At 43.8% G+C, this 15,830-nt stretch overlaps 1 protein-coding gene across 1 annotated transcript; it reads left to right on the top strand.

The window, feature by feature from the left end:
- The first annotated feature begins 59 nt into the window (after positions 1-59).
- Positions 60-11,488, top strand: SOST (sclerostin). The gene is made up of 2 exons (XM_063354958.1): positions 60-6,293; positions 9,616-11,488. Exons 1-2 carry the CDS (start codon positions 6,074-6,076, stop codon positions 10,035-10,037), a joined length of 642 nt encoding a protein of 213 aa, XP_063211028.1. The 5' UTR covers positions 60-6,073; the 3' UTR covers positions 10,038-11,488.
- Positions 11,489-15,830: the final 4,342 nt, after the last annotated feature.

The raw sequence follows: 15,830 nt of genomic DNA, 5'->3' as shown, positions 1-15,830 counted from the left end.
TAGAGCAGCACGGGTGTGCTTCCAAAGCAATTTGCAGAAGTAGGCTCTTAACTTCTTGGATTGCTTGCACGGTATCATTGAATAGAAACGAGCATTGTGACGTACCACATGGTATAGGAAACATCTCCTTTCTATTAAAATAAATGACGTCTGGGTTCTGTTTGACGTACAGGTGAAGTGAGTCATTGCGGTGTTGGGAGAGGGAGCTTTGTTTACAGCACGCCTGACTTGGTGTGTGACTGTGTACCGCTGAGTTACAGCACCGGATTAACACAAAGGATCTCCCACTGAAAACTGGGAATCGGTGGTTAAACTAACGGACCCTGAGATGCGTGTGTCCTCTTTTTATGTGTGCTTTAACGTTGTTCTAGATTGAAAATCTTAACACTATTTTAAGCAGAAACACGGTCGTATTAGTAACACGCGTAAGCCCAGATTTAGTTTTGTCTATTTGGTTCACTAATCAAAAATCGCAAAGGATGTACTTTGTTTTACTTCCAGTTTTGGGGGTTGTGTGGGCTGGGGGTGTGTGTGTAGAAGTGGGGGGAGTTCTGCATCACTAGATAACTTTCTTGGAATTAAACTCCAGAGGTGACGATTCTGGTTGAAAACCAGGCTTATTTCTGTTTCCTTGCAGGAAAGGAACTGCCAAATCAAGGAGCCTTTTCTCTTTTGTGTCCTTTAAAGGGACAGTTGGGGAACACTCCGCATCGTGTTGCCTTGCGCCTCCCTACGCTCAGTCAGTATTCAGTGCTTGCTTTCAATCAGGATAGTTCAGAAATAATGAGCGGTAGTCAACTTCATTGGCTAATTACCTACCAGTTTCCTTTCTCCCATTGTATCAGTATTAAATGAATTGCTTCTGCAAAATTCCTAGTTGCACGTTTCATGCTGCGCAGCTCGGGGAATAGGAATACTGCCCTTATCTTTTCTGCTGTAGTGACTTTTTCATTCTGCAGTCTTATTTATAAATCATCCTTTTAAAATCTTTGCTACGGGCATAGATTTATTTTTCTTTTTCCTATCTCATCTCACACCCTGTATTCCTAACACCTATCTGCACTACAAGGAAAAAAAAAAAAAAAGATTTCACGTGTATTCATTTTGTCTTTGACCTGTTACTTAGAACTCAAAAATTCCAGACCATTAAAGAGCTAAGAAACGATTAGGCATTAGATTTTTGTTACTCTTCCATAGATTTTAAGAAAGCTGATAGTTGTGAGATTAAAACCAGGATGTCATTAAAATTGAGTCTGTTTACCTTATGCGTTTGTATTTGTCAGTGTCAAGAAATACTGACAAATCAAGACGCACAGGGATATCTTCTTATATTCAACGTGGTTTTTTAATTCATAGGACACTGCTCACTTCTAGTGGTAACTTCAGTGATGCTCTGGCCCATTCATCTCAGCATAACAAGGCTGATTTAACAAAGGTTTTGTCATATGAGGGTGGGGAGGAGTAAATAAGGCTGCTATGAATTGATTTTAAACATCGAGCTCTAAGACGGTGTGTCCTGAGTTACTGACAGGTGACTCAGTAACGAAACCATTTCTAGCTCTGCTTTTAGAGCCGGCTAAAAATAGTTGGAATGTCAGACCACTGCTCCATTAATGGATCGTACGCTTCCTCTCTTAGTCTTATCTTGCTGCTTAAATACAGTAACGTTGCAAATTCCTCTGCCTGTTTTAGCTGGCCAAGAAGAGCTTGTACGTCTCTAATCCGTGATGATGTACTGTATACTTCTAAATTTCTGATTGGAAAAGGAAAGATAGTATAAAAACGGGAATGAGAGCTTTCTTTCCATGTAATATGAAACTGAGAAAGTATTGGAAGCAATACGCCGTTTTATTCTTCTGAAATTACTGCGCGCCTGCCCTTTGCTGCGAGACGTTCCCTACAAGCGTGCTAATCGGGGAAGGTATCTTCAAACAACTGTTTGTTGCAAATAGCAACACTACATTTTTTTTGAGTTGAAACCTCTTGGTTATAGCTAAAATAGCGTCATCTGGATTTACGTCCCTGTGTTTGCCTGAGTAGCAGCAGCGTGGTGCTTTTTGTGTAGATGGCACTCCAGAGAAGGGACGGGGTCTCTGAAATACGCATCTATCATAGAACAAAGATATCTACCATGTCAAATCCAGCACAATGAAAGAAAAAGCAATAGCTTGGGGTTTTTGCACTTAAGAGTTAGTGAAGTTGGGGAGGGGCGAAGAGTGGAAGTGAGAAGCTAATCGCATTTTATAGCAAAGAACAAAGAAGAACGTCCAGATAGGTAAAACGATGATCTGCGTAAGACTAAATTCACCACCTACTCAGGCTGAAGTTGGCCTTTCTCAGCCATTGCATAAGCACAGGAGAGAAGTTTGTAACGAAAAATAGAAATCCAACGCAAAAATAACATTCTCTGAGTGCTTTCTTCACCCTTTGGTCCTGCAGCTGGGACTACAGTGCTGGCAAGCGGTGTCTGTCGCGCGCTGCTCTGAACCACAGGTACTGCCAGAAAGTACTTCACCAGAGAAGGTTGCAATATGTCACTGCGGAAAAGCGAACGCTTCGTGAAGTTATTTCGAACTTGGAACGAATAGCATCCGAGTGCAGGACTAGCAGCCACGACATGTTGTATTGTAGTTCCATTTTTGGATGTTGAGCCTGTGTTAGCGTTGGACGTGTTTTTCTCCTACACCGTGAACATGCCTGGCTTGCTTCTCGTGGTGATGTGAGAATTAATTAATCTTCCTAAAAGGCTTTGAAGATGAAAAGCGCTGTGTGTAAGAACACTACGTGCTCTCTGAGTTGAAAAACAAACTCGTGTCAAATATATCTTCCTCCTGCTGAGCAAAGGAGAATGGCAGAAAGAATATTTGCGCAGTTTGTTTTCGTGATTTAAATATTTTCATTGAGTTGTCTTCTGTTGTCCAGAACTAATTAAATCTGTGGTGCTAGAACTAGAAGCGGGATTTTTTCCTTCTTTTTTAAAATTAGTTCTGCTAGTTTAATGTTTTTGGCACGGAGGGATTATCTAATGGAATCTCACTTGGTATAGCGCAGAGGTTTCTTCTAAAATTATTTTTCTGAGCTGTGCCAAATGAGTACAACTGAAAATAGAACAGACCTGAGAGGTGTCTCCTAAGGATTTGTTCATGAGAATTGGTGTCCTATTAATTTTTTCTAATCTGAAAAGAACTCCTGGAAATGTAGATCGTGCGAGTAATTCAATGAAGCGTTGGTTTGTGTTTATTTGCCGCGTGCCAAGGTCGCTGGCTGGCTGGCTCACCAGATGGAGCTGTAGGCTTGTTATTCTTCCCTAGATCGTCATCGTTCCACCCCTGAGTAATGCTGTCACGTGAATCTCATGCTGTCTTGTCACTGAAAAAGGCAAGCCACCAGAATGATTTCTCAGGGCGTTTGCAGGTCTCTGGTGGGTGAATGCTACGATTCCATTCCTTCTTGGCCGTGGTTCAGGACTCGGGTTTTCTTTTGCTCTCCTGTTCTGCTTTTCAGCTGCACTCCGTGGCGCCACAAGCTGCGATCTCACTTTGGACAAGGTGACTATTGGCGAATACCCCTCCCTACAAGGTGGTATTCCTATCTGACAAAAATAATAGCAGCTTAAAAATCTTTGTTTAGTTCCCGGTCGTCCTTCCTGACTTGTTCAGTTTTAAAACAAAACTAAACAAAAACCAAAAAAACCCCAACAAACCTTAAGGAAAAAAAAAAAAGAAAAACCCCCACACCATTTTATTCTTTTAAAAGCCATTAGAAGACCACGTCGGTGTTTCCAAAGAAAAGAAAAATAGCTGTATTGTAAGGCCTGAAAGCGGAGCTTGAGATCAGTTTTCCAAGCTGGCGTCCGTCTTTTCTTCAAGAATCTATTTCATTTGGTGGGCAACGATGTGGTGTCCCTGGGAAGTCGGGTGTCCCTTGCTGTTGAGTAGATGTCACCCGTCGCTCCGAGCCAAAAATAGACTTACTCATAAATGAGAAAAATTATGCTTGGAAAAACGTTTGCAATGGCCGAGCGTTTGGGTTTCCTGCCTTGGTGAGACCATCATTAACTGCTTCGAGTAAAGGAGGCAGTTATTAATGAAAGATCGTCGGTGCTGCTGCTGATTATAGGGAAAAAGGAATCAGCACATCTGAGTCAAATTACGTGACGCCAGTCTGTATTAAAGAATGATATCCTGACTGGCGGTGGGGAAAAAGAAAAAAATCTTCTAAAAAGAAAACAGTGTGCCATATCCCTCCGTAAAAACGGAGCGATTTCTGAGATGGGAGGATGCAGAAGATGTGGGCTGGAGGAAAGGAGGAAGGGGAGCAGACAGTAAGGGCACACAGTTGTGTGCAACGCAATGCACGGTGGCTTTTGGAGAGTCTTTGGAATATTTAGAAAGGAGGGCTTTCCTAAGAGCGCTAATCTCTATAATTTTGGGCAGAGGGAAAGGGCAGAAGACAAAGGCTGTCACAATGTATTTCAGATGCGATTATTTTAGGAAAGGGCCGTTGTAGGGAGCAGCTAGGCTAAAGCTCATCGGACTCGGTACCGCTAGCGCGTCTGCTCTGTGCGTGTCTGTGAATGCGTAAGGCTGGAGGGGTGAAACGTCCTCGGGTCATTGCTCTTGTTTAAGTCTGTTATTTATCATAAAGGTCCCACCAAGGGAGAATACGCCTCCACTTTAAATTTGGTGACACCTGTTTTCCGTGCCGGGTCAGGGGAATTGTCAGAATGGACGAACCTGAGGTAATGAGTCTTACCTTAATGAGTAGTAGGTAAAAGTCAGATAGCGAATCACTTTGGAACCCCTGGCGTGCTGTGACTCTGATTTGCACCAGGATGTATGTGACAAACATTGCAGTGACACACACGGGTGTCCCTCTACTCCTTTAAGCAAACATTTTGCTTTCGGTAGCTACGATAAGCTCGATGTAGTATTTAACCCTACTACGAGCTGAGGTGCTTTCCAATTCATGTATTTAGCCTGACATAATTTGCAAACAGCTTGAAAGTGTTTGTGGCCTGAGACAAAGAAATGATGCAGCTGTCCCCACTCTCAGCTTACTTTTGCAAGGGAGAAGAATACCCCAGGTGAGATTTTAAAACATGGCACATGAACGGACACATCTCGGGCATATGTGCCCTAGACATCAAGTCATCAATTCTCTCTTTTTGCTGATTGCATCATGAGTGGAAATCAGTCTGGTCACGTTCTTGTGTTTAAAATAAGCAAATGTCCTATATTCAACACTTGTGCAGAACGGCGGCAGCAGCAGTAGTATGCAATGAATTTAAACAAATACAAGTGCTTTTCTTTTAAAAAAAAAAAAAAGTGATAAAAATGTGAGAAAGAGCACATCAAAAGCACGACGTACAACATCCTGGCTTTTTACCCTAGCTAACATATCCCAAGTAGCCAAGTTTTTAAAGAAAACTAAACAAAACAACCTCTCATTTGGAAAAGCAGCTCTTCCCTGTTTCTTTCAGTACGTTTGTGAAACAAAATGTAGAGCTCCTTGTTTTGTAAAGGAAAAAGAAGCTACCTCCCCCCGGTCATCTGCCTGCAGAGGCTGAAAAGCACAACTACTGAGCTCCAGCTTCTAGGTCTGCTTTATACCGGGGGTGGGGGGAGAAGAGGAAGAACAACAGTAAAAATAAGAAGTCTGGAAAAACCTTTGGAAAAGACAATAGCCAAAGATTCAAATATGGAGGTAGAAGCAGGTTTTAATTATACCATTGTTAGGAAAAAAAAAAACACCAAACCCTGCAGAAAGGCTTGTCAGGTTGCAATTCATCCTAGTCTTGTCAATCACTGTTGTTGCCAGGCACAAAAATGAAGCGCATATGAGAAGTTTTTATATAGAAGTTGTAGAATATTGTCACTAACCCACCCCCACACACCCATTTTATTTCAGAGTGACAAAAGCTGAGATGAATGAGTTGTTGTCTGGCCCTTCCCCTTTGTATAGTCATTGGCTGGCTTGGTTCTAAAAAGGATTTAAAAAAGGGGAATAATGTGCCTTTGCCTGGGATCTGAGACTGTCAGGGTGCTGAAAAGCTAATCTGTGAGCTGCCACCATGCAGATCTCCTGGGCTGTGTGCTCTGTCTGTGTCTTAGTACAAATTGCATTTCGATCCGTGGAAGGGTGGCAAATGTTTAAAAATGATGCTACAGAAATCATTCCCGAGATCACTGAAAATACCGAAACTCCGGTGGAGCAGACTTTCAGCAACAACAACACAATGAACCAGGCAAAGCACGGAGGAAGACACATACAACAAGCTCCAGACCTTAATGGTAAGAAAACCAACATCATTATTACTGTTGTAGACCCTAACAGACAATTTGTAAAAGAATACTTGATTTCCTATATGTTTATTTATTAAAACCTTGAGGTGTGGACCTAATGCTGTGATAGGGAGTTAACATTTGCTGTTGAAGAAGTATCAGTGTGAACTTTAGAAGGGATATACCAGAGTTTACTGATGAGGAATGTGGTCTGTCTGTTGAACAAGCCTTAGGTACTACAGTTCGTGCTCCTCAGGTGCTACAGCTGCTCTCCGCAGACACAACTCCAGTACAGAAAACCTGGAGAAGATAACTGCTTCAGTTTCTCTGGGGTTTGTGCTTGCAAGCCCCGTGAGGAAATCTCACAAGTCCTCTTTTCTCTCTTGGATGTTGCGATGGGGCAGTGGCTTGACAGCGGAGGTAATAATGCAAATTCTTAATATTTAGAAAGAGCCTGAGCTCGGACAGCAGAAGCGGCGGGTGGGGGCTGCGTTCAGCCAGGTGAGAAGTGTGTGCTGCTCGCTGTCCTTCGCCAACGGCCAGATTTGTCAGCCAGATGCCAGCAGCCAAAAAAAGGTGTTAGAAACAGTTAAAGCACTCCCCAAGGGGAATTTATGCCCACATTAATTGGAAGGGACTCTAATTTTGCAGAGGTGCGCAACCTTGGAACTGGTTTGGCTCCTTGAAGAGCGCTGGCATACTTGATACGGGCACCGCCGATAGCGGCCAAACGCCCGACCTTGGCAATGATGCAAAACACAGGCTTTGCGAGGAGAGGTGGAGGATGGGGAGTTAGCCCCAAACGGAGAAAGGTGGTTTTAAAGAAGTGTTCTGCTGGCAAATAGGGAGAACATGGTCCTCCAGACTGACACGTTTGGCTACCAAACGCACACAGCAACAGGGCAAACTGAGAGTTTCCCCCATGGCGCATTGCAGATCTGAACTAGCCGCCTTTTTCCAGGGACTGCTGGAAGGGAATTGCGTTTTTCTGCTGCAGCTGTCAGTTAAGATGTTTAAAACCATACCAGTAACAATATTTTAAAAGATAAGAAAGACAGATAAGAAAGATAGATAAGAAAGATAAGAAAGACAGAAAGAAAAAGAAAGAAAGAAGGAAGGAAGGAAAGAAAGAAAGAAGGAAAGAAAGAAGGAAGGAAGGAAAGAAAGAAGGAAAGAAAGAAGGAAAGAAAGAAGGAAGGAAAGAAAGAAGGAAGGAAGAAAGAAAAGAAAGAGAAAGAAAGAAAAGAAAGAAAAGAAAGGAAAGAAAGGAAGAAAGAAAGAGAAAAAGAAAGAAAGAAGAAAGAAAGAAAGAGAAAGAAAGGAAAGAAAGGAAAGAGAAAGAAAGAAAAAGAAAGAAAGAAAGAAAGAAAGAAAGAAAGAAAGAAAGAAAGAAAGAAAGAAAGAAAGAAAGAAAGAAAGAAAGAAAGAAAGAAAGAAAGAAAGAAAGAAAGAAAGAAAAAAGAAAGAGAGAGAGAGAGTAATGTTTTTGAGAATGCAACTTTATAAGGGTCCTAAATCCCTCGAAGGGGCAGCACTCTGCCTCTCACGGGCAGCCCCACCATCCCCCAGGTCAAGGCAGGTTGGGTTTGTTATTACATCTGAAAACTTTCATTTTTTTTATCCTCTTACTACTCTGACATCAACTGGGGGGAATCTATCCCACTGATGTATGCGTATTTTTTGAAGTGGAAAGGACATTTACTTAAGCAAGAGAGAGTGAAGGAGACTGGCCAGTTACTCAAGGTGTGCGATGGTCTCGCGTAGTTGTTTTAACATCTCCAACACAAGGAATCAAAACGATGATCCAAAGTGGCCAGACCTTCCCGGGACACATGACGTTGCACTGGACCATGGATAATTTTGCAGTATGTAGAACCTCTACCCGTACAGGACAGGACATATATGCACAGAAAATAAACCTGTACGTGCCTGTATATTTAGCTCGATCTGTCTGTGTGCTATGGTGGTACGATACACCTGATTCAGAGCATTATTTTTTACATAGACAAACATAATTTTCTTAAATGCTTAGGAAACCTGGGAGGATTAGACTAAGGGCACCTGGAGTTCAGTTGCTGGCATTTTTGTCGCAGCATTATGACCAGGATCTTTCCTTTCATCAATGCAGTCCTTAGAACTTTTTAAAAAATGAAATCTTGTTAGCTGTACTTCGATAACTGTAACCGTGAGCACTAAAAATCATGTTTCTGTACTTTGCAGGAAAAACAAAAATTCAAATGTCTGTACAAATAACCAGTTCTGTCACTAATGACTCGGGGGCAGAATTCTCTTTTGATGCACTAAGGAGGGAACCCCCTTGTGCACAGCCCGAAGGGGCCTGTCAGACACGGGCTTCTGTTGTAAACTGACCTTTGACCGTGTCCACCACAATTCCCTGAGTTAAAACTATACTTTTGACTAAGAGAATAACATTAACGTGCGTTTGGCTAGATGAAGGTCCTTGATAAACACCCGCAAAAATCAAATTCTGTGTCTTCCAAACAGGTCAATTAGCCAAGCATGCCACTTGGCAAAAGAGACGCCTTCGGAAAAAGGCTGTTCCTACTATTGGAAAGATTTTTCTAAATCCTTATTGCTAAAAAAGCCTTGTATGGCCAAACGGTTCATTTGCCTATAGCTATCCATTGAGAAAAAGGGGGAAAAAAACCCCCCTGTAAGATTCCTAATCAGGCAGAAGATGTCTCTAGCTGGCTGAAGGAAATCCAGTGGGACATGTGGGATTATCACGGAGAGCAATAAACTCGGAAAACCTAATGCCTGAAGAGCAGGAATTCCTTAGCAGTGTCGTTACCTGCTAATTTCCCTAACCTGCAACCCATTATGCTAGTTAAAAATCACTTAAGGAACACTTTCTTTGTTGCAAAAGAATTTAAATCCGGAGTCAAGCCTTGAAGTCAATAGAGTTAAGGGAGAGCAATGGGGGGAGGTTTTGCCCACGGGTAAATGAAGGCAGGAGAATCCCATCACAATTTCCCGTGAAGTAACCGCGGCTGCTGGGGTTACGCTGCAGAAGCTCCGCTGCCCCCCTGCGCAGCCCTGATCTGGAATTCACCGAGTGGCAAGAGAAGGATTTTATTCATCCGTTTGTACATTCTTATTCAAGGGTTTCGTAAGTAGAGCAGCCAAATATTCAGAGGCCGCACGAGTGGGTCTGTGGAGATCCTCTTCTCCAAATCTGCCCTTCAGGATTGTCCAGCTTGTATCTGGCTCAGAGCTAGACCGTCTGTTACAGAAAAACAAAACAAAAAAAAGTGCTTTCTCAAGGATAGGGAAGCAAGTAGTCAGTAATTACCGTGTTTCTTGTTTGCAGATGCTTCTGACTTCAGCTGCAGAGAAATGCGAACCACCCGCTACGTCACGGAGGGCCCTTGCCGCAGCATCAAGCCTGTCAAGGAACTGGTCTGCTCTGGTCAGTGTGTGCCCTCACACCTCCTTCCCAACTCCATCGGCAGGGGGAAGTGGTGGCGTCAGAACGCCCCGGACTACCGCTGCATCCCGGCTCACACTCGCACCCAGCGCATCCAGATGGCTTGTCCCGAGGAAGAGACTCGGACTTACAAATTCCGAGCTGTCACGTCCTGCAAATGCAAGCGCTACACTCGCTATCACAACCAGTCGGAGCTGAAGGACTTCGGCAAGGAAACCGTCAGGCCTCAGAAGAACAAGAAGCCTCGTCTCTCCAGAGCCAGGAGCAGCAAATCTAACCAGCACGAGTTAGAAAATGCTTATTAGAGGGTGTCTCTGAGTGATACAGCCTAGCAGCTCTGGATATTTTTACAAAACATCAAATGGCACTCACAGGCCACAGCATGACGTTCTGACTGCAGTGGGTTCCAATTCCTTCTGCTAAGATGGGTCAAAGGCTCACATAGTCAAAAAAAATCTATCAGATGATAGCAGTTATGGTCTGATAAGAGAATGAGATAAAACAAGCTGGAGGTAGCAACACCTAAATTCAGTCTGAGAGGAGAGGTACACCTTGGAGATTCAGGTGAGGTCAGGTGGGTTGTACAAGTAGGAAGGGAGAGGAAAGTGACGCTGTTACGGTGACAATCACACTTTGTTAGAAGTCATTCTACCCACTTTATGTGAAAAAAAAGACAAACACTGAGATCTCTTTCCTAGTTTTGTAAGTGCCACGATGCAGGACAAGCACGCGATGAGGGAAGCACCAGGAGAGTTACCACTCTCTGAATGGGTTGCAGTAGGTGTGATAGCAGGGATTTGAACAGTTGTGGTGACTGAAGTCAAATTGTTGGGAAGTTACCATCCTGTCAAGATGTCCTCATGCCCCAGCTGTTTCCTCTAAAACACAAAAATCAGAATACGACACTCGTGTTCTCAAAAACAAAAGTGTGACAAAACTATTCCATACATTTCATTAAAAGTCTGTAGGATCAACGGATTCAAAATTAGGATTTGACAACTAAAACCGTATTTGGTTTAGGGACAACGATTGGTTTCAAGAACAATTAAACAAACTCTTCTAAGTGGAGCAGATTTATGAAATGGATGCTCCCCTCAAACCAGATAGCCTCACTGACACGTGTCTCGTAAACAGCTAATGATGTGCGTAATCCAACATAAAAGATACTGCTTATTCCTTATTTCCTAGAACACAATTGACTTTAGTACCAGCTTAGCCGTCTAAATTTACATTTCCTATTCTGTAGAGTTCGGATTATCTGCCCCCCACCTCGTAGTGCTGTGAGCGTGCAAGCCAAGTTCTGGGAGTAAGGTGCTGGTTCTGCAATTCAGAGTGAGCCTCCGCTAACGTTAGCGTCACGAATTCCTCTAGAAAAGCCTTTGGTCTGTGCAGCTTTGGTAAGTCTTTAGTTTGACAGCAACTTTCCTTTACTTAGCTTCTCAACATTCAGACTAATTAAAGAATATTATTAGAAAGTGAAGTGTCACGTGCTGTATATATCCTGTAGAAGCGCTAAGCCTAGTGTCAGATGAACACAGTTTGGGATGAAGACAGTTCCTCGCTGTTCTTATTTTCTATGTAGAGTTTATGCTGAAATCATATAAACTATGGAAATTCGCGATGTCGATAGATTTTGCGATCATTTTCTGTGGGACCAGAACCTATAGAGAAAAGGTATTGTTTCAGAGAGTGAATTACGTATTTATTTTTTTCTCAGAAATTATTTATGCAATGTTTTTCCTTGTAGAGAATAAGAAGTAATACTGCTTTAAAAATATTAGTTTGTTATTTTTTATTTTAAATACGTTCTTAATAAAGTAGAAACAATGATTAATTATAGGAGGACTCATTGATTTTCAGCTCTAGTGTAAAGCTGATTTGCTGCAAAGCCAGTGAGTTACGGAACAGTAAGGGCATCGCCTCCAATTCCTGTGACAGAACGTGTCAGGGTCCTTAATTCGCAGTCACTGACCCCCACACCTCTAAAGAAACGCCATCCTGGAACTTCTTGCTCCGATGCATGACATTTCTCATAGAAAAAGGTCTTCCTGGGCAGATGCGGAGCTCAGAGCTATTTCCATATTCTGTTTCCCCCGGGGAAGAAAAACTCAGCCCATTTCAGTTCCCCTCCTGCTCCCGGTGACATTTCCCGATTCATATGTTCACAACCTGATGAAGCCACTAAAGAAGCCAAGAGGTCTGTGAACTCTCGATCAAGATTTCTTGATGGAAATCTGATTGCTTCAGACTTCTCTCCTTGAAAAAAAGCGTGGAATGCCCTCGCAGGTGCTGCCAAGCAACAGTTCAATTTTTTAACAATTTGGTATTGTAGACCTATGCCCATTTTCATTTTTAAGGCCACGTTCTTTAAGAAACAAAGACATCTTCCAATGAAGTCGGGGAAACCTGAGCTTGGCCTGCACAGAGTGTGCAAATCTTTCAGCGGAGCTGTAAAGACGAACAGCTTTTTCAAGACAGTCAGTAGATAACGCGGCCTTTCACTGCTCTTATTTGATACCTCATATAAAACCTAATACAAACAGTTGCCACACCTGTGACAGCATTTTCCAGGCTTACCTTTGACTTTAGCAATTTGGCACTTGGGGCTTAATTTTTGGAAATCGACATGAACACCCGCAAGGGCTTCTGAAGTGAGAGTAGTTCAGTTCCTCGGAAAAGCTATTCCACAGTCTCACTGGCATCTACAGTTACTGGAATATTGTTTTTAAAATGTTGACTGTGATAAGCCAGCGAAAGAGACTTACTCCACTTTATCTGAGACCTCGGACTGGATTCCAGGCAGTTCCCAAGTATGGGGCCTGCTGCAGGTCAACCAGGAATGCCTTTCTCCCAACGGTTTCACGTTTAAAGACATCCTCTTCCAAAAAGCACCCCAGTCCTCCCACACGGCTCTCTTCCACCAAAAGAGCCAAAGTTTCCCGCTGTTAATCTGCCATTCAGAATCTCGCCGTTTTCTCACAACGTACCGATTATAAAAGCACGTTATAAAAGCTTTTACAAGAATACCTGTGCGCAGGGAGGCCTGAGGCACTTACACTACCGTATTTCCTCCCAACGCCCGTCCCGTTTACAGTCGCTTCTCACTGGTTTCTTACCATCGGTGAGAAGTGGATCAGAGGAGCACTCCGCAGATACGCTTCGTCTTCTGTAGTCTTACTCCCGAAACAGTTCCCTCCAACCACCTCCTCTTCAATTTATGTTACCAGGAGAAGAACGCGAAATGGCAGTGTTCTGCAAACAGCTGGAACACCCAAAACGTGGGCTGTTCCCCAGAGGTAGACCGCCACATTCTGCCCCCACACGCGCATCCTTTTCTAACAGAGTTTGCTCATTCATTTTCTCTCGTACGCTTCTTTTTAAAAAAATCTCTAATAAAGGTGCACCTGACTTTAGCCTCACATTAGTACGTCTTTCTTACAGCTGTTAGTAGGGCTCTCCAACAGGACAGAAATTTAGAGAGTGACTTAGTGGTCTGATAAACTATGTCGTCGTCTGCTGAGAGCGTTATTTGTGCCTCAGGGGAGACGCTGCCCAGAGGAGATGCCGTCTCTCACCCGGGGTCTGCGAACGAGCGTCTGCAGGAAATTTCACTTTGTCTTTCACATCCAACCTATGTGCTTCCAGCTCTTTACAAAGGAAAAAAAAAAAAAGCTTGCTACTGCACACAGAGGAAATAGCTGAAAACAGAGCGCCTTTATAGATTGCCCTTACATGAGTGAAACATTACGGGACAGGAAGCATTCACGGGACAGGCTCTTTCAGAGTAACAAGTGCTCCGAAGGGGCTTCATAACGGGCAGAGACCTGCTGTGTGCTCCTTTTACACAAGCATTAAATGTTTTTTCTTCAGGACTATAAGCTCTTGAGGCAAGAGTGAATTTCCTCATTGTAATTTTTTGCAATAAAATAGCACAACGGTACGTAATTTAGGTGCCGCTGAACTATAAGTAGTAACGGGTCACTGAATTTGCCTTCGCTTGGCTGGAGGCAGCCGCCCGCCAGCAGCTGAACGGCAGCCGTAACGGGCAGTCCACAGAAAAACAAGCAAGTTGCTTATTTCAGACAGGATTCATGATTTCTCCACATCAGCTTTGAACATTCATTTGTCCCCCATTTTCATGTCCGACTTGTGTGGACAACAAGCCGTGGCACCTTCTCTACAATACACTCACTGACTGACAACAGTGTGCGTGCCTACTTTATTTCTTTTTCTGGCAGAACCACAATTCTGCTGTTATTCAGCGAACGATAAACTCACAGGCAGCACAAGCAGCCTGCTAGCATCCGCGAGATCCCAAAGATTTTGCGGGAGGTTCAGCTTTTTAATTACAAACTGCACAATAAAGAACGTAACTTTATCCAGCGAGGCCCTAGGCCCAGAGAACACGTTCCGTGTGTATTGGGCAAATGTGGTTGAGAAAGTCAGCATCGTGAAATATGGAAGGAACAAACATGTGTTTTTTTAGCCATATGACATCAACTTATAATTAGCTTGTTTCACTCAAATTGGCGCAGTATACGGGCTCGCAGGACAACTTCTCTATAGTAAACAGGCTCAAAAGTCTTAAATTAACATGGAACGTATTTATATGGAGCTTGAGTTTGGATTGAACATACTGTGCAGCTGTACCCTGAAATTTGAACAAACTGAAACTCCCCTTGATAGGCAAGTAATGGAAGTCCACCTTTAAAATAACTCGCAGTTTAAAATAAAGCCAGCACGAGTTGCAGAACTTGCAACGAACACGGCTAATGTTATTTATTTACACAAACCAGTGCAACGTCTCCCCTTTCAGTCTTAAAGCCATCAAAGGACAATTCTGCACATAGTGTTTTCCGGTTCTATACAAAGGGATGGACATTTCTCTTCCGTTCCCAGAATTGTGGGAACAGTTTTTACACTGAATGTTGGCGAGTTGTAACGTCGAGCTGCAGTGTTTCACGGACAAGGCTCACGATGCCTTCTTGTCTTTCCATTTAATTAGGAATATGGTGCTTTCTGTATTTCTTGATGCCACAATGAATTTTATTCTCACTAGAGTATAATAAACGTTCTGTGCCCAAAGCCCAACACAAGGAAGCAATGCTGGTTCTGTCTCCACTAACTATTCCTGACACCGTACCATGAGCTAGCTGTTTCTTTCAATCCTAAAAGCTCTCACTGCTCTTTTATGAAGACAAGTCGTTACTGTGAAAAGAGGACAATAAAACTAATCAGTAAAAAACCTGAGTAGACGTAAAACTCATCAGTACCAGCCCTGCTAATTCTGAAATAAAAGTATAAGGAACACAAAGACAATCTTCAAGAATACTATCTCACCTCTACCGCGTCACAATGTACGGCTAAACTGAACGCCTCCAGGATGGGGCAGCCACAGGTTCTCTGGGCAACCTGGGCCAGGGGCTCACCACCCTCGCAGCAAAGAATTCTTTCCCAACATCTAGTCTAAATCTCCCCTCTTTCATAGAATCATAGGGTTGGAAGGGCCCTCTGGAGATCATCTAGTCCAATCTCCCTGCCAGGGCAGGGTCACCCAGAGCAGGTGGCACAGGAACGCGGCCAGGCGGGGTTGGAATGTCTCCAGAGACGGAGACTCCCCCACCTCTCTGGGCAGCCTGTGCCAGGGCTCTGCCACCCTCACAGCAAAGAAGTTCCTCCTCACGTTTAGGTGGAACTTCCCATGGTCAAGTTTTCAGTGTAAACTATCACTACACTCCCTGATCCAGAGTCCCTCCCCAGCTTTCCTGGAGCCCCTTGAGGGACTGGAAGGGGCTCCAAGGTCTCCCCGGAGCCTTCTCTTCCCCAGGCTGAACCCCCCCAGCTCTCTCAGCCTGTCCCCACAGCAGAGGGGCTCCAGCCCTCCCAGCATCTCCAGGGCCTCCTCTGGCCCCGCTCCGACAGCTCCGTGTCCTTCTGCTGTTGGTGCCCCACAGCTGGAGGCAGCGCTGCAGGGGGGTCTCCCCAGAGCGGAGCACAGGGGCGGAATCACCTCTTTCGATCTGCTCGCTGCACTTCTTTTTGATACAGCCCAGGATACGGTTGGCTTTCTGGGCTGTGAGCGCACATTGTTGGCTCAT

Source organism: Chroicocephalus ridibundus, chromosome 17 (assembly GCF_963924245.1).
Source record: "Chroicocephalus ridibundus chromosome 17, bChrRid1.1, whole genome shotgun sequence".
Lineage (NCBI taxonomy): Eukaryota > Metazoa > Chordata > Aves > Charadriiformes > Laridae > Chroicocephalus > Chroicocephalus ridibundus.
This window is presented reverse-complemented; position numbering and strand designations above follow the sequence as displayed.